Source organism: Pogona vitticeps, chromosome 4 (assembly GCF_051106095.1).
Source record: "Pogona vitticeps strain Pit_001003342236 chromosome 4, PviZW2.1, whole genome shotgun sequence".
Classification (NCBI taxonomy): Eukaryota; Metazoa; Chordata; class Lepidosauria; order Squamata; family Agamidae; genus Pogona; species Pogona vitticeps.
In genome coordinates, this window is record NC_135786.1 from 75,543,971 (window position 1) to 75,566,251 (window position 22,281).

The 22,281-nt window shown below is 41.3% G+C and overlaps 2 protein-coding genes across 5 annotated transcripts in view; both read left to right on the plus strand.

Moving 5' to 3' along the window:
• Window positions 1-22,281, plus strand: part of EFCAB7 (EF-hand calcium binding domain 7) — a 92,070-nt gene that overhangs the window by 42,657 nt on the left and 27,132 nt on the right. For 2 of the 4 annotated variants that reach the window (XM_072997736.2, XM_078392941.1), the window contains exons 11-14: window positions 1,149-1,297; window positions 5,944-6,153; window positions 9,654-9,761; window positions 10,476-11,071. In XM_072997736.2, coding sequence (XP_072853837.2) covers window positions 1,149-1,297; window positions 5,944-6,153; window positions 9,654-9,761; window positions 10,476-10,550 — 542 coding nt within the window. In that variant the 3' untranslated portion in view covers window positions 10,551-11,071. Of the gene's footprint in view, window positions 1-1,148; window positions 1,298-5,943; window positions 6,154-9,135; window positions 9,365-9,653; window positions 9,762-10,475; window positions 11,072-22,281 lie in introns of those variants that run through there. The other 2 variants (XM_072997735.2, XM_072997737.2) reach the window with 2 other exon arrangements.
• Window positions 21,133-22,281, plus strand: part of PGM1 (phosphoglucomutase 1) — a 42,279-nt gene continuing 41,130 nt past the window's right edge. The window contains exon 1 of the mRNA XM_020807743.3: window positions 21,133-21,485. Coding sequence (XP_020663402.1) covers window positions 21,240-21,485 — 246 coding nt within the window. The 5' untranslated portion in view covers window positions 21,133-21,239. The remainder of the gene's footprint in view (window positions 21,486-22,281) is intronic.

Sequence of the window (22,281 nt, forward strand, 5' to 3'; positions counted from 1 at the left end):
AGGCTGCAGACAGTAGCCACTGACTTACCAGTGGCATTGGTGGTTCCCATTTTTTTCCTTCTAGTTAGCCCAGTTAGGAAGAAAGGCTCATGACTTCCACCAGATTTGTGCCATCCTTGATACATGACCTGTGATTATTCCTATTGGGTAAGGGCATCCCTTACGACCACCTTAGCTGATGGGAATTTTCTTACCCTGATTGCCTTCATGAACCCTGAACAGGCCAAAATATGGGAGTGGGTGAGGGTGGTCGTCTTCACAACTTACCATCAGCGTTAAATGTAGCCTAAAGCAATGTGTGTACCTATCACACAAGATCTGAACACTCTCTTGCAATGGTACTGGTAGCATACTATTCAGGAAGGACGAACATAACATTATATGAATGCCAGGGCATGGAGGGGGGATGGGAAGGGAATTGAAGATAAGAAAGCAATGCCCCTTGCTCTCCTAGTAGCCTGGTGCCTGTGATTGGCAGGCTTTGCACAAAGTCGTTCCTTTGCATTCATTTTTAATATGTTTCATAGTGAATGTGAAATATCTTGAATTGTGATGTTTTGTCATTCCTCTGAGCTTGTCACTTCTGTCCACATCCTTTTGGGGTCACACTGTATGTTAATTATCTGCTCTCTGCACAACTTTTCTCTAAATGTCCGCCCATTGTCTCCAATAATTTCAGGAGAATATTGCTTAATATTCGGCTTCTTGAATGCTGAGAGTTTTTCTTCTGTCACACCATAAAAATAAACTGGATTGTTGCAAGTCCTCAGTTGAGGCATATAAACCTGCCTATTCTGTGTAAGCTTATTAAAGGATTAGTTTTTGTAATATAATTTTTGAGCCGTGAAGATGCAAGATCAAATGCTGCCATTATTATAAAACTACTACAGTTTATACACTACGGTTGACGTGCAGATGTTTTGAAGAGTTTCACAAATTGGAAGGACAAGGCCCTTGCAAATAGAGTTTATAATTTATATTTTGATTATTAACAAGAGTTTGGAAGAGGCAAGAGTGACAGGCAAAAGTAAGACAAAAAAAATGAGAAGGGCCAGCTGCTAAAGCCAGTATTTGTTTTTCCCAAAGACACTATTTGTAGTTTACATTGTAACCTATGAATATATCTATTGTGCTTTCTTATTAAATAGAGAACTTTGATACAAAGAACAGTGAACTAACAAAACAAGGATTTGTGGATCTGAACTTCATGGAAGCCAGCGAACGAGGTGGGGATCTTAGTAGCCTCTGGATGACTTTGCAATCAATAGGCTACAATAAAGCATTGGAATTAAATGAGGTATGATAGATAATCAGACCATAAAAATTAATAGCCATTATGTTTGGTTATAATATTCTCTGCACATATCTTTGATTCATCCAACAAAGTGCAAGCATTTCAGACTTTGCACTTAAGTCAATAAGCAAATTATTTAATCATCAGTGGGTGTATGATGAATTGCTCATAAGGGATGTTTGTGTCCAAAGTGAATACATACATAGCATCTGTTACCCAAATAGGAACAGTAAGAGGGAAATATTAATGGAATGGAATCAAAAAACTCTTCTGCAGTTCCAGAAAGGAAGTAGATGATCAGTTGGTATTTTGGTGATTGTTTTTACTCCAATAATGTCTTATACAAAAGAGATAAACAGCTGTTTGTTCTAAAGATTTGCTGAGCAAAGCCGCTGATGTTCATGGCAAATGGCTGGACAGAAATATGGCAAAGGCCTTTAATGGACATTATGTTTGGTACACCTGTACCAATAAGCTGTTACTTACCAAACCTTGTCATACAAGTGAAAACATAGCTAATCTACTGAATAAAGAGACTGAAAATGTAGGTCCCTCTAGAGGAGGGGTCTCCAAACTGTTCACACAAAGTGCCACATATATTTTTGAAATTTTGAGGACTGAAGGAATGGTTGTGTGTGCATGTGCTCACGCGCTGCTGCCCACACACACTCACTCCCGCCCACCCACACTCCCACCCGCCTGCCTGCACATTTGCCCACACACACGCACACACTCCTGTACGCACACACGGGCTGGATAAAAAGGCCAGGCAGGCTGGATGTGGCCCGCAGGCCATACTTTAGAGACCTGTGCTCTAGAGTGTAAGTCCTTGTAATAAGCAATGCAAGGGACATGAAAGCTGAATGGCAAATATTATGGGCAAAGTATAACAATTTAATAATATTTGGATGTCTTATTCATGGGCTGAATCATTTGACAAAGTATTATTAAGAATAAATAAAATAAAGTCAATACTGATAAATTGTAAGGCAATTGTGAAGGCATTCAGCAATCATATTGTGAATTGGAATCTAAAGAAATTATGGAAGGAGAAGCAGGGAAAGGAAAATGAACTAGTAATGTTTAAACCAGGGGTCTCAAACTCAATTTACCTGGGGGCCGCTGGAGGCAGAGTCGGGGTGAGGCTGGGCCGCATCAGATTTTCCACCAAGTGGAGCAAGAGCCCGAGGAAGCTGCCCACGAGTTTCCTTAGCCAGGCGGGCTGGCTGGCAGGCTGCAGTTCCGGTTGGAGAGTGCAAAAGGCGCTGTCTTGGGAGAGAGCCGGCGAGGGAGGTGAGGCTTCTTTTGACTCTTGACAGCAGAGGACACATGGGCGCTTTGAGGGACAGGCAAGGCGGGGGCCGCAAACTATTATCTGGCGGGCCGCAAATGGCCCCCGGGCTGCATGTTTGAGACCCCTGGTTTAAACAGTTTGTTGCACACAAGTGTGTGCAAATCAGTGATGCTGTATCTGAGGTTATTTCTGTATACATTTGGAAGCAGAATTTTGACAACAATGTGTTCTGAGTTTGAATTTAAAAAGAACAGTTTGTTGCTACCAGGTTCAGTGTCTATCAAGAAACTTGAAAGAAGCACACCAAACATTCCTCAGATATTCAGACAGCTGAAAGTTTAGCTGAACTTTTGCCTTCTCACCTCTATTAGAAAAAGCAGCAAAACAAATGTTTGCTAATAGATCTGAGTTCTGCACTCATCCAGTTAATCTTTCAGCAAACTTGTATCCTCAATATTCTGCTTTTGACACAGTTATGGATGTAGTTAATAATGTCCTTGGCATTGATTAAATATCTGTTAGGAGCAATATGGCCAAATACCATGCAAAAGAAAACTTTGGAGCAAAGACGCCATTGGTATATCACTTCTCAAATGGTAGAAAGGATACACTCAGTTGTTGTCCAGAATTGCTATAAGGATCTTAAACATTCCACCACCACCAGCATTCAGCTCAATCAAGACAAAAAAGCGGAGGGGACTAACAAATGAAACTTATTTCTATTTCACAAAATCTCTTGTTTCTCCAACAGTCTTAAGTACAAATAGTAAAGACAAAATATGAGAAGTTCCTGATGACCATACACTCACGTCTAGCCTTTTTCTTTCTTTCTTTCTTTCTTTCTTTCTTTCTTTCTTTCTTTCTTTCTTTCTTTCTTTCTTTCTTTCTTTCTTTCTTTCTTTCTCTCTCTCTCTCTCTCTCTCTTTCTTTCTTTCTTTCTTTCTTTCTTTCTTTCTTTCTTTCTTTCAAAATATTTTTTAACCTTCCTTTCTCCTTAAAATGACCCACTGTAACAAAAGGTTCAACTAGTTGTTCTGAATTAGACTTTTTCAATGGGAAATGGGACCAATAAGCCAGCTGTCCCCAACCGTTTTGGGAATGCGGGCTGGGTAAGGAAGGCGGGGCACACACACACCGTGTTCATGCAGGTGCACTTTCTTTCTCGGGCGCATGCACAAAGCAGTGGAGGAGTGTGCGCCTGTCAGCGCCAGCGTGAGCACTCCCCCACCCCTTTGTGTATGCATAGGAGCGCCTGCATGCCTGTCCGCCTGCGTGTCACCCACTTTGCATGGGTGCTTGGGTGCATTCATGCAGGGGTGGGGGAGCGCTCGTGACGATGCTGGTGCACGTGTACACACACACAAAACAGCTGTGGGGAGGTGAGTGCGTGCGGGGGGACAGGAGGTCTGTCTCTGCAGCCCGGTCAGGCTCAGGCCACGGACTGACACCGGGCTGCAGACCGGGGGTTGACGACCTCTGCAATAAGCAATGCAGAGAGTGAGTAAAAATGAAGGCGCTACAGTTATAACTCAGCAAAAGGAAGTAAAATTATTGACATAAGATGTACCAGGTATCATTTGGGCATGCATCCTAAAATATTTTGTTGTCCCAGGTATAGTCATTTTGGTTAAAGAGAAATTAAAGCCTGATGTCTTTATGTTTCTACAAATCTTCCAATAAAATAATTTACACATGAAGCTTTAATGTGTTTGTATGTAACACTTAAACTATACTTTCAGGTTAATTTAATTTCCCCATAAGTTAGAAATGGAAAAACTTTTGACATATTTATATGTCAAGTGAAATTGACATGGGTTACATTGTTAGTTCTCCTGTTTACTAAATATGAGTTTTTGGTGTGTTTATTGAGGGGAATAAACACAAATCAAGCATACTAAATCAGATAGTGTTATTTAGAGCAGGGGTCGCCAACCCCTGGGTAAACGGGCCGTGGCCTTGGCAGGACCAGGCTGCAGAGTCCCCCACACATACGCCCCCTATACACACACGCATGCATGGCCCCCACCCGCATGCACACACGGGTGCCCTGCCCACCCGTGCATCTGCGTACGGATGCCCTGCCCACTCACGTGCATGCCCTGCCCACCTGCATGCACGCACAGGTGCCCCGCCCGCCCGCCCACAGACCCAACCAGTCCGCAGTTTAGAAAAGGTTGGGGACCACTGATTTAAAGCATTTTACTTACTTTTCCAGAAAAACCATTATCACAGTTTGTACCACAATATACGTAGTAGTTTACAGCATATAGATTATTTTAGTTACTTACGAGAAACAGCAGAGTAAATATTCACTTTAAATTGATGGCTGTGATAATAAATAATTACATTTAGGGGTCTTTGAACCAAAATGAGACAAAAGGCCTGTTTCAAATCTAAGAGCACTTAATCATTAACTCATAATTGGGAGGGGGGGTTTCAGAATAGACTCAAAGTCTCTTGTCTTCTGCCCCTGAGTTGAGTAACCTGTGGCGTAGCATTATGTATTGGATGTTAATACCATAGTTAACACTGGAGAGAAGAAAGGAGCCTTCCAGGGTTTTAAAATATGCTGGTGTGGGTCTGTTGCCATTTGGGGTCACCATATCAAGCAGATCACAACTTTGTTTATTTCTATCTGATGGCTCAAAAGTATTTGTAAGTAGTTCATTTATTTATTAATAGAAGTATAGTGTCTAGATCAAGGGAAGTTGTAATACCATTCTATTCTGCTTTGGTCAGACCTCACCTGGAGTATTGTGTCCAGTTCTGGGCACCTTAATTCAAGAAGGATTTTGATAACCTGGAATGTGTCCAGAGGAGGGTAACCAAAATAATCAACGGTCTGGAAGCCATGTGCTATGAGGAGTGGCTCAGGGAGCTGGGAATGTTTAGCCTTACAAAAAGAGGGGACGTGATAGCCATGTTTAAATATTTGAAGGGATGTCATGTCAAGGAAGGGACAGGTTTGTTTTCCACAGCTCCAGAGAATAGGACAAGGAGCAATGGTTTCAAACTACAGGAAAAGAGATTCCACCTGAATCTCGGGAAGAAGTTCCTGGCAGTCAGAGCTGGTTGGCAGTGGAATATGCTGCCTCGGAGTGTGGTGGAGTCTCCTTCTTTGGAGGTTTTTAAGCAGAGGTTGGATGACCATCTGTTGGGAGTGCTTTGATGGAGTTCCTGCATGGCAGGGTGTTGGACCTGATGGCTCCTGTGGTCAATTCCAGCTCTGTGATTCTATGATTCTATGATTCTGTTTGCAGTAACAAACAAAAGCACAGGAGAGCAATAGGTAATTGTAAGCAACAATAGCTAAATGATGGAAATAATGAATTATTCTTCTATTCTTTCCCTGCAGGCATGTCCTTTTTCTATTCATGTATTCGCTGAAAAGTGCAAGCCCAGAATTAAACCAATTTGTCTGGAAACTGGCGGAGAGCAGCTTAAGAATGCCATCTGTATGAGTGTGATTAATAAAGGAGATGCTAAGCCAATGGATCATAGGGAACAGCTAAATATTCATACCTATAAAAGTGATACACGGATAACAGCTGTTATTGAAAACAAGGTATTATGTAATATAGATAATGGGAAGAACCATTCTGAAAACTTTTGACATACAAAAAATAGTTTTAGGGTTTCTTTTACTACTTGATTAAGTTATCAGTGCCAGACCAAGACCTTCCGGTTCAAGGGATCTTGACATAAATTGCTTAAAGTACAAGTTGATATAACAGAAAGTTCTGAGTAAACAAAGACAGAGAACTATATACTGTAATTCGCATATTCATCAGGCCTAATTATTCTTGAAGTTCATATTGCCTGCATATACAGTATTAAGCACTTCTGTCCTTGAAAATCATACCTTTAAAATTCACTCCAGTTATAGTACCTGAGCAGCGTGGATCAAACTCTGAAGTCGTTTGTATAATATTTATTGTTTATTCCTATAAATATTCTGTGCATAATATTGCTATCTCATCCATGGTGTGTTGTTGGCTTTGTATTAAAAGTAAATAGATCCCTCCCCATATATTTAGTAATCTAAATTCCAGAAATTACTTCCTTGTCCTGATAAATCCCAGTAATTGTAGTTGATCACGAGGTGCCTGTATTTCTTACAAGCCTGCAATAGTCTTTCTTTTCTTACTGTGATGATTGTGAACATGCTGCTGCTCTGGGTTCTGACTCACAAGAAATTAAACTAGATTTTAAAAGGAGGTTTTTAAATGTGAGTCCTCAAATGGATCATGGGAATCAACCTAATTGGAACTATTCATTTCTTCTTCCCAACTAACTTCAGGTAATAGAAAAAGTGATCATACTAGATTATATGCATCTAGATCCTATATGCATCTAGTTTTTTCTTCTTATGACATATGTTCATATTTTCAGTATTCCAATTGGTGAAACATTTCATAGTCGGCAAATTCTGTTCCAAGTGAACAATGGAATAGTCAGGCCAGAAAATCAGCAATTTGCTACTTCTCAATGTACTCTTAAGTACAGTGGTGCCTCACTTAGCGACGTTAATCCGTTCCAGGAAAAACATTGCTAAGCGATTTCATCGCTAAACGGAATAAAAAAGCCCATAGAAGCACAATAAAACGTGTTTAATGCGTTCCTGTGGGCTTCAAAACTGACATGCGAAGATCCTCCATGGGGCGGCCATTTTCGGTGCCTTTAAAGCGAGGCAAAACAGCGGGGCGGCCATTTTGTTTTTCCAGTGGCCATTTTGGAACCGCCAATCAGCTGGCCGAAAATGGGGGCTTTGCGATGATCGCTTCCCCGTGATCATCGCAAAGCGCTTTTTCCCCATAGGGCCATCGCTAAGCAATCGCTCTGGCGATGGCCAAAACCCCATCGGTAAGCGATTTCATCGCTCAACGGAGCGATCGCTAAGCAAGGCACCACTGTATTTGTTCAAGCCCATCCATATTGCGTTAAGCAAACTTTTTTCCTCATATTATTTATAAAAGAAGACTAAGACTCAGGAAACCTGGGTTTGAACCCCTGCTCAGCCACAGATATTCACTGTGGGAGTGTGGCTTAAAAAGTAGTATTTAAATCACTACTTAAATATCTCTCTCACCTCAAAAGTCTTTATCAGGATCACTATAGGTCTTTTCCAACTTGACACCACTAGCATAACACACAACATCAAGGATCAGAGATTTTGGTATCCATATTTTTTCTTAAAAGAACTGTTACCCCTTTATTTGCTGTTGTCAGTGCTCTGATCTTTGGTTCATCACTTTTTAAAGCATTTAACGGTATTATCTTATATTCAGGTTACTTAGATACTTACCATTGAACTTGATTGAGGTTACATCTGAATAGACATGTGCAGTCTTGAGCTGTACATCTGTTGCTGTGAAAGATATTTGCAGAAAATCTTGAAATAGAATAGCAGTAATGAAATTACATTGTGAGAAGCTTTTCTGTTTTCTCATTTTTATTCTCTTTGCACCAACTCATCTTAATTTTGGCTGGTATGTAAAGCCTGCTTGGATTCATATTCATCTCCATCTGCACTTTAATGTTGCTGTACTGTTTAGAAACAAAAAAATTGAGGTGTTGGAGAGAGGGTATTGTTAAAGAGTGTATTAAGTACTGCTAGGTTTGCACATACTCTGGGCCCTGAGATGTTCTTCAGTTGCACATAAATATATAAAGCTGGTTCTTACATTACAGCTACTTTGTAGTTGACTCCTTGAAAGACATGAAGTGAGGATTCTATTGTCTGTGTGTGAGAGAAACCCCACAACAGATAGGGAGCACTGCAATTAAAAACAAAGCTGACTTAAGCAGTAAAGGGCATCTGATTATCCCCTTATGCTTTTCACACCTTTGTAAGTTGCAAATTAGCTCACTTTTACTTAGTGATTGGCCACGGGGAGGAAGCGGTTGGCCTGTTTATCTACTGATTGTGCAAACACAACTTTGGAGAGTGTGTCTGTGCAGCAATAACATTTGAATGAGTATGCGCCATCAGCGTGTTTCCAGTGTATAGTGATCCTCATAGAGTTTTTAAAATATACAATACTCAGAATTGTTCTACCAGTCCTTCCTTCTGGTGGCACTCTGGGACTGCACAGCTTGCCCACGGCTGCACATGTAGCCTCCTCAGCTACACACATTTGGGGGGGGGGGTGTGATTTGGGTGGGTAAGCCAAATAAAAAAGTGCTATGCCACTGAGAAATATTTGTTTAAATGAAAGCTTCCTCCTGTTCCCCCAAAAAGGACAGAGGTCTTTTTTTAAAAAAAATCTTTTGCTTTAAAGGAAGGAAGGAAGGGCAAAATTTTATTTTATTTTATTAGATTTTTATCCTGCCCATCTAGACCACGGGTCTACTCTACTCAAGCAAATACGAGGTGTGATGTAGTTTCCCACCTCAAAACCACTGGCTCCTTGCACATGGATGCAAGAATCATCCCAAATAAACATATTGCACCTCAGAGCAACATGCTTAGCACAATCTAGCCTGATCTAGCCTTGGCTGATTTGGCCATCTGGGTTTGCATGCTGAGATTTGTTCTTCTTTGCAGGGCTGTTGTTCTTTGCAGCGCTGGTGTTAGCTGCGAAGGGGGAAAAGTCACTAGGCTTGCTGATCCCACAGGAGCCGCAACAACTACTGGTTGACTTGGGCTTCTAGTACTTAGCCAGGCGTTAGGTATCAAAGGGAATTTGGAGGAATCTGGGTGGGGCGCATGGTGGCAGCACAAAAGATACCTCCTGATGGCAAGTACAATTTTGTTACTTAGTTGAGCTGCTTTCTCACATACATGATATGTGCTATTGCTTTTCAAAGTTAGAGATAAGAAGAAGGAAGAGACTAAACTCATACTGAAGGGATGAAATGGTCCTGTGTTTCAGACTGAGTTTAGAGGCGAATCCTTAAGTTTCTGCAGTGAAATTTTTGCAAGTGATGCTAGGTTCATGACTTTCCAAGAGACCATCATTACGTGATCTCTTGCTGATCTCACTTTTTAATGTAGGGTTGCTGTTAAGTTCTGTTGAATACAAATCTCAGTGACTGATGCTAATGTTGTTTTTCTCTTAACAGTCTGAAAGCAAAACGATCATTCACGTGAACAGTGAGAAAAATAAGAACTGTGTGAATAGCAGAGGGCTTGATGCTTTTGCTGTTGAAGTGGCACCTAAATCCATGATGGTAACTGATTTGTTTACCTACTTATAGTCTGCTTTTTGACCTGCCAGGATCCAGGAAAGAGCTTACAACACAGTTTTAAATATCCTGAGCAAACATATTATATACTAAATCTGTTTAAAGTGGTTCATTAAAAATTAGTTCCTTCTGCAGTGTTTTAGGACAAATTAGTAGTTGTGTACTAGCATAAAAGTTTAGCTGTTTTCTCATCTCTGCACAGTCAGAGAATGAATGCCTTTTGTTTCTACAGAAATAAATGTAAATACAAATGCATAGGGGTTAGCGCATCATATGACACACAGTTTGTCATTTAACTGTGTGTAGCTGTTCAGATGTATTTCAGTATTTTTATAATGTACTCTTGAGTGATTGTGTTTTTCAAGCTTACAGAGACAAATGGGTAGTAATGGGGGAGATGGATTTCTGAACCAACTCTCCAGCGTTTGCTTTTATAATATTTATATTCTGCTCTGCTGGAAAAGCTGTTTATTTTAAAAGGCATTCTCTATTTTTAAGGTTAAAATCTAAAAAGAAATGCATGAAAGAAGTAAGTTACGGAAGTAAAATTTTAAAAATTAGGCAAGGTTTTAACATTATGAGACAACAATATTATGATTCATATATATTAGACAATTTGGAAAGCTAGGTGCAGCCTAATCTGTAAGAATCATGATAGACATAAATAGTTGATTCTTTTTTTCTGTGCTTTACATTTAGATCTGTCACCATGTGATGCCACTGAATGACAAGGAAGAATGGCTATACAACTGTGTTTATTCCATCTTATCTTGAGTTGTCATAGGTAGGAAAAAAGGCATACTACCAATTCTCACAGAAATGTTTCAGTTTTGGACTACCCTCTTGATATGTAAATAACTTGATTTATCTCACCATTTTTGAGCAGAGAATCTGCATGTGATTTTCTTTGCTCCAGCTACCCTTTCTGTAACATAAATCATTTTTGCCTCCCTGGGTTTTTGTTGTTGATGTTGTTTTTGTTTTGGTAGGGAGAGACCTTCAGATGTAAGTAACGTTACCATTTTTGTGTTCCTAGATCTTTCTGGGAACATTTCAGATCATTGTTGCACATGTCATTTTGATCTAGAGCACTCTGTGGTTGCAATGTTATGTCTTTACAAAGAGCAGATTCTGAATCTCCCCTCTGAAACTTCTGCCTACCAATGATCATTTTTGTTTCCATAATCCTGCTGCTGTGTATTCCATATACGATTGGTTTGTGCAGGTTGCAGGGATCCACTTCATTTTCTACATTGTAAATAATTGGTTTCCAGGAATAAATTATATTTGTGCTCTGTTGTCTTCACAGTTTTCCTGAAGCTCAGCTTCTGAAATATAAAGCCATGAGAGAATATTGAAATTTTACTTCCTTTCTGTGCCACAAAGTAATATTTAAGAAGCAGCAAGTGCATCTTAAATATTGCTTAAATATCCATCTGCTTATTTCAAGTATATGTTATGTAGTAATGAAGCAATGGAACAATATATAATAGTAAGGAGTCACCTAATATTAGGCAACATTTAGCATTAATATTTTTTGTTTCTATTTTGTATATAAGTCCTTGAAACTCAGCTCCTTACTTTATATCTTTGGGGGAAGGGGATACTTAAATCTGAACAAATAACCAGATTACTGCAATCAGCTGGGCCATCTTAAACTTCCAACCTGAGCTAGAATAATCCAGCATGACTAGCTTTTTTATTATTTTTTCCTCCATTCCAAAGAATTTGTAAGATCAAAGACTTTTTCATAAATAGATCCCAATCTGTTCCAGGCAAATTTTGTAGCAGTTGCACCAGATGACTTAGATGGGTACCCAGCAGGTGGCCCTGCATTATATGCAGCTCTCTGCTCCTCCCTATGTGCCCCCCAAAGGTGATGGGGCCCCACTTTTACCCACAGCAATCTTAGAATTCTAATTAGCTGGGCTCAGGGAGATACTGTAAAATATTGTTTCTTGGTTTCAGACATTTATATTAAATTTACTTACTGTAAGTAGCAGTGGTTAAACAAGATTCTCAGTAGAGATTGCAGGGAGCATACAAGCACTCTAGGTGTAAAAGTGGAAGTGTGTTTACATGTATGCATGTAAGATATCGTATGTGCATGCTGTTTGCCATGAGTGCATGTTTAGTTCCCAGCCTTCCAGATGAAACAAGATGTGGCCCTCAGTGCTGACATGTTTATGTACCCCTGGTGTAGGACAGCAGTTCAGCTACTGCAACTGCTAGTTTAATAGTTATTCTGCATCAGGAATTGGCAAATTCCCAGGAAGGAAGGAATTGTGGCTCCTGGCGGTTTCCTTTTAACACTTCCCCTGTAGTGTTTATAAACTAAGAAACACTGATTTTTAGAACTGGAAGTGGACTTTCTGACGCTTCTGAGGTTTTGTTTTTTTTTCCAAACTTTTGTGGCTCTCTGAGAATCCTGGAGTAAAAAAAATGGCCTACATGTAGCAGAGTTGACAAACCTACATCACCAAATCAGCAACTGTTGGTTTAGCCCAGGAGAAAGCCTGTCCCATTCATGTTTTTCAAACCAAAACATCACAATGATGATATGACTATGACTGGGTAATTACATTTTCATCGAGGTTCCTAGTAAATGCATTGAAGTACTTTTTCCATTCTTTTCAAATCAAGGTATTAACAGTATCTTTCCATACACTTAAGCTTTTGGTACCCAGCCAAGGGGGACCCTTCAAAGAAATCTCATTCACCTCCCAAACTACAATTCCCAGAATACTTTAAGGCATTCAGACTGGCTTAAAAACTGACAAAGATGTGTCCTGGTGTCACTTTGGCCATTTGAATGCCTCATCTTGAATTTTCATAGCTGTAGCTCTAAGATAAAACTACACATTTTTTTAAATCCAGCACTCTGCAGATAAATTTACACCCTAGATATTTTATTAGTTCATCTAAGTAGTTCAGGTTAAAGAATGATAGTATCTAGTACTCAGTAAGTACTGCCTATTAAAAACAAGCTTATAATTTAAACAAGATATCAGATTTATATGACCTTGTCTAAGAAAGTGCAAGAAGGCTTGAAAAGCTATATTTATCTCACAGCCACTCCTATACTCTTGACTTCTTCTGCTGTAACAGGAGACCAGGCAAGTAAATGTCACTTCTAAAATTGAAAGAGTGCTTAGCAAAGAGCAGAGTTTCTCTGTATAGTTCTGGTTGAAAGAGTTATTATTGAGTGGCTCATGGTATGACTACACAGGGGGGGTTATCCCACATGCATTTGGGTTGATCTGAAGGTTTTTTAATACCAGTTTCTGCTCCTGAAATCACTGCAGTCATTTACATGGAAGAGATTAATTATCACCATTTCAAGGGTCCACATAGCACCTTCCAGTCAGTACAATTTTCACCTGGATCCCTTCCATCCTGTTAACACTGACCTCATCTCCCACCCCTTCCTTTCACCCTTCTCCATTCGTTGTCTCTTTGCTTCCCTTTTTTAAAATTTAACAGGTGATACAATGCTGAATTCATATGCAAAAGTGAATGGACAGCTCAGTCTACCCCTCTCTCTTTCCATTCTCCTGCTGTTTTTCAGAGAGTGAGTGAGAAAGAGGTTGCAGTCATTACAAGTTTAGGTAGCGTCAGCAAGGCGTAGAGAGCCAACCAGGTAGTTTTAGCTTTAGTGTTAGAATTAAGCCTACTTCTCATGGCAGACAAGTGTGATCTGGTATAGTTTTTGGAAATTACTGCTCTCATCCGAAGTACTACATCCCTCATATACAAGATATTATTGCCCAAACTGCAGCGCTTATCTGGTAGAGTACTACATCAGATGAAGATAATCTTTTTTAAAAACTGTGCAGAGGAGGGATGGTATGCATTGGCAGGAGTCTTTCCATTCAGTGGGCACAGTACATCAGTACAGCAGGAACAGCCCTTCAAGCATCTTATCGCTCCTCTGGACAATTTTTAAAAATATGTATTATCTGACTAGACTATGTCAGATAAGCACTGTAGTTTCACAATGTCAGTACAGCGCTATGTCACTTACATTTTAAAGCCCCATTGTCATTTTAAAACTTACATTTTAAAACCCCTAGGACATGCCCACCACTGCCTCTTTGGATTGAGGTAGGTGATCACACATGCCAAAAGCCAAGAAAAAAAAGCAATGTGTGACGAATCACAAAAAACACACACAAAAACGAGAATGAATTACGGTAAATAATATTAAGTAATTTCAGAGCAAAGCAGTTAAGGCAACATTTTTACTAAGGAAGATTAAACAATTCATAATTTAGAACCTTGGTTTGTTCTTAAAGTTCTCAGTAAGCATGAATCCACCTCCACCTGGCCTAGATAGCTTAGTGGCTCTGATATCTGGCTGTGGAACCAGAGTATGGGAGTTAGATTCCCTACTGTGCCTCATACAATAGGAGACAGGCTATATAGCCTTGGCCTATTTTTCTTCCTTTAGTCCCCATTTTGTGAACCAAGGACAAACTGGTTTTTTTTTCAGAAAAACTTCCCTTTTCCCCCCAACCGCAACCTTGCCATCAATGAATAATAGGAAAGCATTAATTTTGCTTGTGTTTAATGAATTGTTTGTCTTAGTGATGTTTTACTGGTAATTTTAATGTGTAATGTTGATTCCAATAGGATGGGTTTATATGCTTTTATGTTCAATTATTTTATACACTGTTTTGTGCAGGCAACTGTCCTGGAAGGTCAGTTTAATTTCAAAATTAAGATTGGGGCAGAGGGTGGATCTTGTTTTTTCTGTAGAGAAAGAGGTTCATGAGATTTGCCCAGCTACGTCTTCCTCCTTCTTTAAAAGGCATGAAAATCTTGCCACTCTGTCTTTGCTTCTTCATTCAGCAGTGCCATTGCATCTTGTAGCTGAACATACAACATGTACTCCTACTTGCTGTTCTTTCTCTAGTGCTCATGTAGTAATGGGACAAATGCAGCAATGTGGAAGTAGATCAAGAGAAACTGGAGACACACCCAACAACAACAACTGGAAAATCTTAAAATCAAAATGGAATGGTGGAAATTAGAGACGGGGGTATTCGTATACCTCCGCACAGGTGGAGATAACAACCCTTCCACTGCTACTGTGGGCTCCGCACTCCCTTCCAATCACTCCAGAGCACCCACTACATGGACAACATCTGAGAAATATTGATGGAAGTCATGGTCATAATTCAACACGGACATGGCTAAAACTGGGGACCATTAAGAAAGAAACTGAAGGCTTGGTTTTTGCTGCACAAGAAAAAGCACTCCAAACTAATGTGATGAAAGCCAAGATTCAAGAAATTAGTGCTAAAAGCAAACGTCGACTCTACTAAGAAAAAGGTGAAACTGTGCCACACCACATCTGTGAATGTCCAAAGCTTACAAAAACAGATTATAAAATTAGACTTATAGAGTGACAAAATTAGTGCACTGGTCTTTATGCAAAAAAATATAATTTGCCGGCCTCCAAAAACTCATGGGAACATCAGGTGGAGAAGGTGTCAGAAAATGACAAGGTCAAGATCTTGGTATTTCCAAATCCAAACTGATAGACACCTTGAACATAACATATCAGACATACTAGTAATAGAATAAAGAAATGTCTGGATCATTGACATTGCAATTCCAGGGGGTCCCAGAGTTGAAGATAAAGAATTGGAAAAACTAACAAAACACAGAGACTTCGCAATTAAAATATCTCACTTGTGGATGAAACATACCTCAGTGAACCCCATCATCATCTGGGCTTTCAAGAAATTTTACACAAACAGTTGCATTTTTCATAAATAACATCATCATAGTTACAAAAAACAGCAATATTAAGAACAGCATATATACTGTTCTGATATTTAACAGATACTTAGGTTTTTGGTAAAAACTTGTTTCTGTTACATAATACCAGTCAATATTTTTTATAATTTTGACTGTGCCTGGTGTTTTTGAATAATAATAATAATAATATCCAATCTCAACCACCCACACTCCTAAAAGACTGAGGGCTTGTCTATATGGTGAGAAAGGTTGGGCTGGGCTAAATATTGTGACTAGGAGGGCTGATTTAGATTAGGCATCCTTCAGTCTCGAGAGACTATGGTAACGTGCTCTATATGGAGGACTTGGAACAGTGTCTAATGTGGCTGAGAAGGCCAATTCAAGAGTGACAATCCCTTCCACACTGAACACGAATACAGTCTGGCCCCTGTCCAGCTCCCTGATTTTGCTGGTTTCAGGACTGCCTCTTGGCCTGCTGAACAAGGGTCTCTTCAAAATGCAAGAGGCTATGATGCACTGCCTGCCTCCAGGCTAAACTCTCAGACGTCAAGGTTTCCCATCTGTTGAGGTCCATTCCTAAGGCCTTTAGATCCCGCTTACAGATATCCTTGTATCACAGCTGTGGTCTCCCTCTGGGGCAATTTCCCTGCACTAATTCTCCATAAAGGAGATCTTTTGGAATCCGACTGTCAGCCATTCTCACGACATGCCCAAGCCAACATAGATGTCGCTGTTTCAGTAATGTATGCATACTAAAAATTCCAGCTCGTTCCAGGACTATTCTATTTGGAACTTTGTCCTGCCAGGTGATATCAAAAATGTGTCAGAGACAACGCATATGGAACGTGTTCAGCTTCTCCTGCTGTGCACTAAGGGTCCAGGACTCACTGCAGTACAGTAGTGTACTCAGGACACAGGCTCTATAGACCTGGATCTTGGTATGTGCCATCAACTTCTTATTAAGCCATACTCTCTTTGTGAGTGTAGAGAACATGATAACTGCTTTGCCAATGCATTTCTCCAGCTCAACATCTAGGGAGAGTGTGTCAGAGATTGTTGAACCAAGGTACACAAAGCCCCCACACCTGCCACTAGTTGTTGCTATTTAAAAAACAACAACAACCTGGTGCCAGTGAAGCACAATACTGGAACATCAGTCTTTCACCACCCCATGAAGCAGCTGTTTGCTGGGCTGATGGGAGCCGATTGTAAGGAACATCCACATGTTGCCTGCATTCTTGGAGCATCATTGCAATAGCAACAGAATTCAAGCCACCAAAAACCAGCAACCTTCAGCACTGCTGCTATGGAGGAGGCTATACCTTCACTCCAGTCACAAATTATCTGGGATAAAAGGGGACCCAAGATGCTTCTGCCATACTTTCTTTCTCTGAAATGCACTCACTCCCCCCAATAATCTGCAATAGGATTCAGGTGTATATATGCAGGCCAGTAAGAATACATAATGGCAGAAATGCTGTTCCTTAGTGCAGTAGGTCACACAAGAGTAGGCCTGATTCAGTGACAGTGTGGTGAGTAAACTTATTCGGGAGTTCCATTGATTCAGCAAATGGACATACTTAATTTGCAACTAACTTTAGCATAGTAAGTTGCAACCAGAGTAGGCCCATTTGATTCAATGGAACTTAGAGCTGACTCAATGAATCTCAAATGATTAAGTAGGCCTATTCTAGTGTGTCTCACTATACGAAGTAATAGGACTTCTGCCTATTTCTTACAGAATAAAGTATTGCACGAAAGGCAGCCAGGTTATGAGAAACCCTGGAATATTTATTGATCATGGCTTTGTGTAGTTTCGTGTGGAACTTTTCATCTATTGTTCCAAAGGGGACAAAAAGTGAAGTCTTGTAAAAAGTTAAATTTGCAGGGTAAAGGCATATTTTCACTTGCAAGATGTCAAATAGTATAACTGGAAGACATAATGCTGCAAATATTCTTTTAGAATGCTTAAACTGTTAATATGCTTAATACCTTACTGAATCAAGGTAGGCTCTGTCCTCGCATGCATTCTTTACATGTGACAGCTACATGATTTCATATGATGCAACTTTCAGTATAGTTCAGTAATTAACCTTTATACAGGCAGTAAATGGTGTGTCCCCCTCCCCTTAAATTCTTGCCTGCTTGGAAATAAATTGGAACTATCACTCATTCTGCACAGACCAGATGTTTCAGACTTTAGATCTTAAAGCCAGCCTTTAGCATTCACAGAGTTCATAGCTAGAGGCATAGATAGTAGTGTACAGTCTTCTTAGGGATATTAATTTAAACTGCATGTTTCCACTGCCATTTTTAAAAAGCCATCATTTCCTACGAGGATGGCCTGTAGTGTTTTTTAGGACGGACACTGCTGACTATTTGGATGTGGGGGTAAAACATAATTCAGATAAATGTGCAATTCCTGCTGTTATGATAGGTTCTCTCCTTTGTTATGTGTAACTCCCGAATTAGACATGCAAATGAAGTTGTTGGTTTCATTCTAGGGATAATCCTAATGACATACACTTCTAATTTTAATTTTCTTTCAGAACTATACCTCTTCACCACATCATTTTCTTTATCTTCTTTAGTGACACCCTAAATCAGTTTAATCAATGGAGTTTTAGATTATCTTCCAGATTCTCTTTGTGTTTTTTAATCTGGTGCTAATTTGTTTGAAGCATCACCTATAAAATAAGTACTTGTGGTTTAAAGGACCCTGCACTGGTGGGATGATGTCCCCCTTCCCCCTCCACAAAAGAAACAGCAGAGAATTTAATTGATGCTATTTGGAATTTGTTGCAGACAGATAAAGATAATCCTGATACATCAAACAATAGGTAAACAGTTTAGATCTTCATGGGCATGTTTTCTGTAGGGAAAATGAAGAAGAAAATTCCCACATTAATTCTTTAATATGGTTCCAAGTTGCTAGTTATTTTTCTCTATTTCTTGTTTCTGTAAAAACACACATATATAGCAGCCAAGTCTGAGAAGAGCAGAAGAATGGCTACTCTGCCTTTTCCCATGTGGTGGATTTCTACTAAAATCATAAGCCAAAATCTGCTTCTCCCTCCCACCCCCCATAAGAACAAAAATGTCATGTATCTTTTTGTCCAACCGTATGATATACTCTGCAAGGTGAAATGGCTGGAACAATGACAGTCATAAATCTGGAAGGATCCTCAAGAGTCATCAAGTCTAATCCCCATCAAAACAGGAAATGCAACTAGTACATCTCTGACAGATGGCCATTCAAACTTTTTCCAAACCTCCAGTGAAGGACACACACACCCATTCTCCAAAGCAGTCCATTCCACTGTCAAGCAGCTCTTACTGTCAGAAGAAAGAGTGTGGCTTTAATAAATACAGTACAGGAAATAAAAGGTAAGTAATGGCCATGCTGGGCTAGTGTTAAATACATAAATACACAAAGTGTGAATTACATAGAATGCAGCTGTGCACCTGCACCTTTTAAAATTTACAAGTAAATATAGGAGACCAGAATTTGGATCTGGAGCACCATGGGTTTGCCCACTTGCTGTTTGTTCTCCAAAATGTATAGAACTGCCCAAAGGAGCTGGGTTGGCCCCTTCCTCATGTCATCCTGCCAGCAGACAGAGACCTTTCTTTTCAGGCAGGCCTTTAAGTGATGAGAGAGAGTTGCAGGAATGTTGCGTCTATAGAAATTTAGATTTTTTGTTTTGTTTTAAAATGTCTTTAAAAGTATTTTAATGGTGAATTTTAATATTGTTCTTTAATATTACATCTTATGGTATTTTAAATTGTGAATACTGGGCAAAAAAGCTATTGGCATAACTTTACACTGGCATAGCTCAGACTGGGTGCCAGAAACATTTAATTTAAACTCATGGAAAAGTTTCCTGTCCCTTCTTTCATGCTGCAAGGGTTCCTAGGGCTCATTTGTCTTGGAGGCAGCCTTTGGGAGTCTCAGGACAATTATGACCCACCCAGTCAAAGCTTGCCCTTGTAATGCAAAAATATAAGCTGATTAATACATATTTGTGTATTATTTATTTTATTTAAAATATTTTTATTCCACCTTTCTTCTTAAAAAGAACCCAAGGTGGAGGAAAATTACTGAATGCAACAGCTGGCCTAAAAATAAGAGGGCATTAGCAATAGTAGCTGGATATATAATGATGATGATGTGCTGTATGTAAGTAGAGGATAGGTACTTAGAAGTGGTTTACCATCCCCTTCTTCAGGGGGCACCCTGGGACTGAGTAGCCAGCCCAAGGCCAATACTTCCCCCCCCCCCAGGAGGCATTGTGAGGAATTGAACTCTCAGCCTCTGGTTCCAGCTGGATATATAGACCCCGATATATAGTCAGAGGAAGACTGAGACTCCTTATCAAGTGTAAGGATGTGTCGCCAGAGACCAAGACCATCCGCACTCTTGTATGGGTGTGAAAGCTGGACAGTAAAGAAAGCTGGCAGGAAAAAAAATGATTCATTTCAAATACGGTACTGGATGAAAGCTTGAACTGCCAGAAAGCCAAACAAATGGGCCCTAAATCAAATCAAGGCTGAACTACCACTGGATGTACAATTGATGAAACAGAGGCTGTCATACTTTGAGCACATCATGAGAAGGCAGGATTCTCTGGAAAAGACAGTAACACAGGTTGCGAGTGATAAGAATCACACCATATGTAGAGTTCACCAGGAAAAAGGACAGTATATGGAACCATGAAGTTCAAAACCTTTTCCTTGTTCAGACCTTAAATGTGCTCCTTCTCTGCTCCTGCATAGCCCTCCTGAAAAAACCAATGGATCCCCATAACCATCTGAATGTCAGTGAAGGCTTCTAAATCAGGGTCACACCGACTCCTGGGCTCTGTCATGGCTCAGGAATATGCTTCAAGAAGAACTGGGCAGTGTTGTTTAAAAATTAAGCCCAATGCTATGTTGTACCACCCCTCTCCCTTGCTTCACGCGTGACCAGTAGCTGGGGAATGAGAAGGCTGAGGATTTCATGACCCTGCCCGACTCTAGCCAATGGGTGAGAGAGAGGAGCACCAGAAGCCTCTCTCCCGTGTCCCAAAGTCGAGGCCCGTCGCTGACTCCCGAATGGGCAAAGGAGAAGGCAAAACGGCAAGAGGCAATCCTGACTGGGCCGTCAGCCCCAGAAGGGGACCGGCCACTTCACCTTGAGTTTATCAACACCACTTGCCCCTTTTTCTTTCTTACGGCCGTGATTTAGGTGAAGCGAGTCTTGCTTCTAAATTTAATCCAGAAGGGCGAGGGAAACCACCCAAGGTCCCAACATTCGCCAGAATAACTCGGCTGGCTTTGTAATTCTTTGGCTTGAAGGAGGCCAGGGCGCCTTTTACTGGACACCCAACCACCCTTGCCCGCCTCCCGTTTCTTCCTGAAGTGACGACGCTCATTTGAGGCGGTGTGAACTCGGGAGGGAGGCAGCCGGAGGTCTTCGGGCTGGCGGTGGGGAGCCTCTCTACCCCCGCCTGGGCTGGAAAGCCTCTCCGTTGCAGCCTCTGTGGCTTTAAGAGGGAGGGAAGGCCCGGTCGGGAGGAGCGGCCACCGTCCCGCAGCGGCTGCTTTGGGCGGAGAGAGGCGAAGGAGGAAGCGCCCGCCCGCCCGCCGCCTGTCCAGCTCCTCAAACGCACCCGCCAGCACTCGCCCCAGCCTCCGAGCCCCGCCACCGCCGCCACCATGGTGAAGATCGTGACCGTCAAAACCAAGCCCTACACCGACCAGAAGCCCGGCACCAGCGGCCTCCGCAAGCGGGTCAAGGTGTTCCAAGGCAATGCCAACTACGCGGAGAATTTCATCCAGAGCATTATCTCCACCATTGACCCGGCCCAGCGGCAGGAGACCACGCTGGTGGTGGGGGGCGACGGCCGCTTTTACATGAAGGAGGCGATCCAGCTCATCCTCCGCATCGCGGCCGCCAACGGGGTAAGTACGGGCCCTGGCAAGGGTCCCCATCGCCCCGCTTCCTTTCGCTTCCTTTACCGGGTGCCCGCGAGTTTGCAAACCCGTTGCACCCAATGTTAAGTCAAGGATTGCAGAATGTCCTGTGGACTGGCTTTGCCTCCCCCCCCCCTCGCTTCCCCGGATCCCTGCGACACGACACCCCCTCGCTTCCCCGGATCCCTGCGACACGACAGTCCTCTCCTTCAGGGGAACGAGAATGAGGTCAGAATTGCACAGAAGGGAAGAAATGCCCGAAGGGCTCCAAACTGAAGGTCATGCTTTGGGCTGTGACTGGGCTTTTGGCTGTGTTCGGGGAACACCCACCACCAGCCTGATGACTTGACAGGTTCTTTTGCTTTGCCTCCTTGCCTACTCAGACCTTCCCTTTGCTGGCTCATTGTTTTGAATAGAATCTTACTGAATGTGGTGGGATTAATAAAGCAAAGGTCTTGCTAGAAGCGGAGGAAAGAGAACCTGGGAATCTGAAACACCTTTCCTAATTTGGTCAGAAGGGAAGGAAACACTTGGGCTGATTCCATTGCAGAAGCTTAAATAAAAAAGATAAATAAAGCAAGGGCAAATTGGTGAGTCACAAGAAGGAGCCACAATGCCCAGAATGTGCACTGCTTTTCATGCACGCAAGATTCTGGGTTGCCTTAACTACCTTCACAAGTAGCAGAAAGTAAAAGATGTCCTTAAGTCACTTTCATTGTGGAAGGACTGAGGAAGGAGGCACATAACAGAGTGAATGGAGGCACCGGTGAACTTACTGTAATAG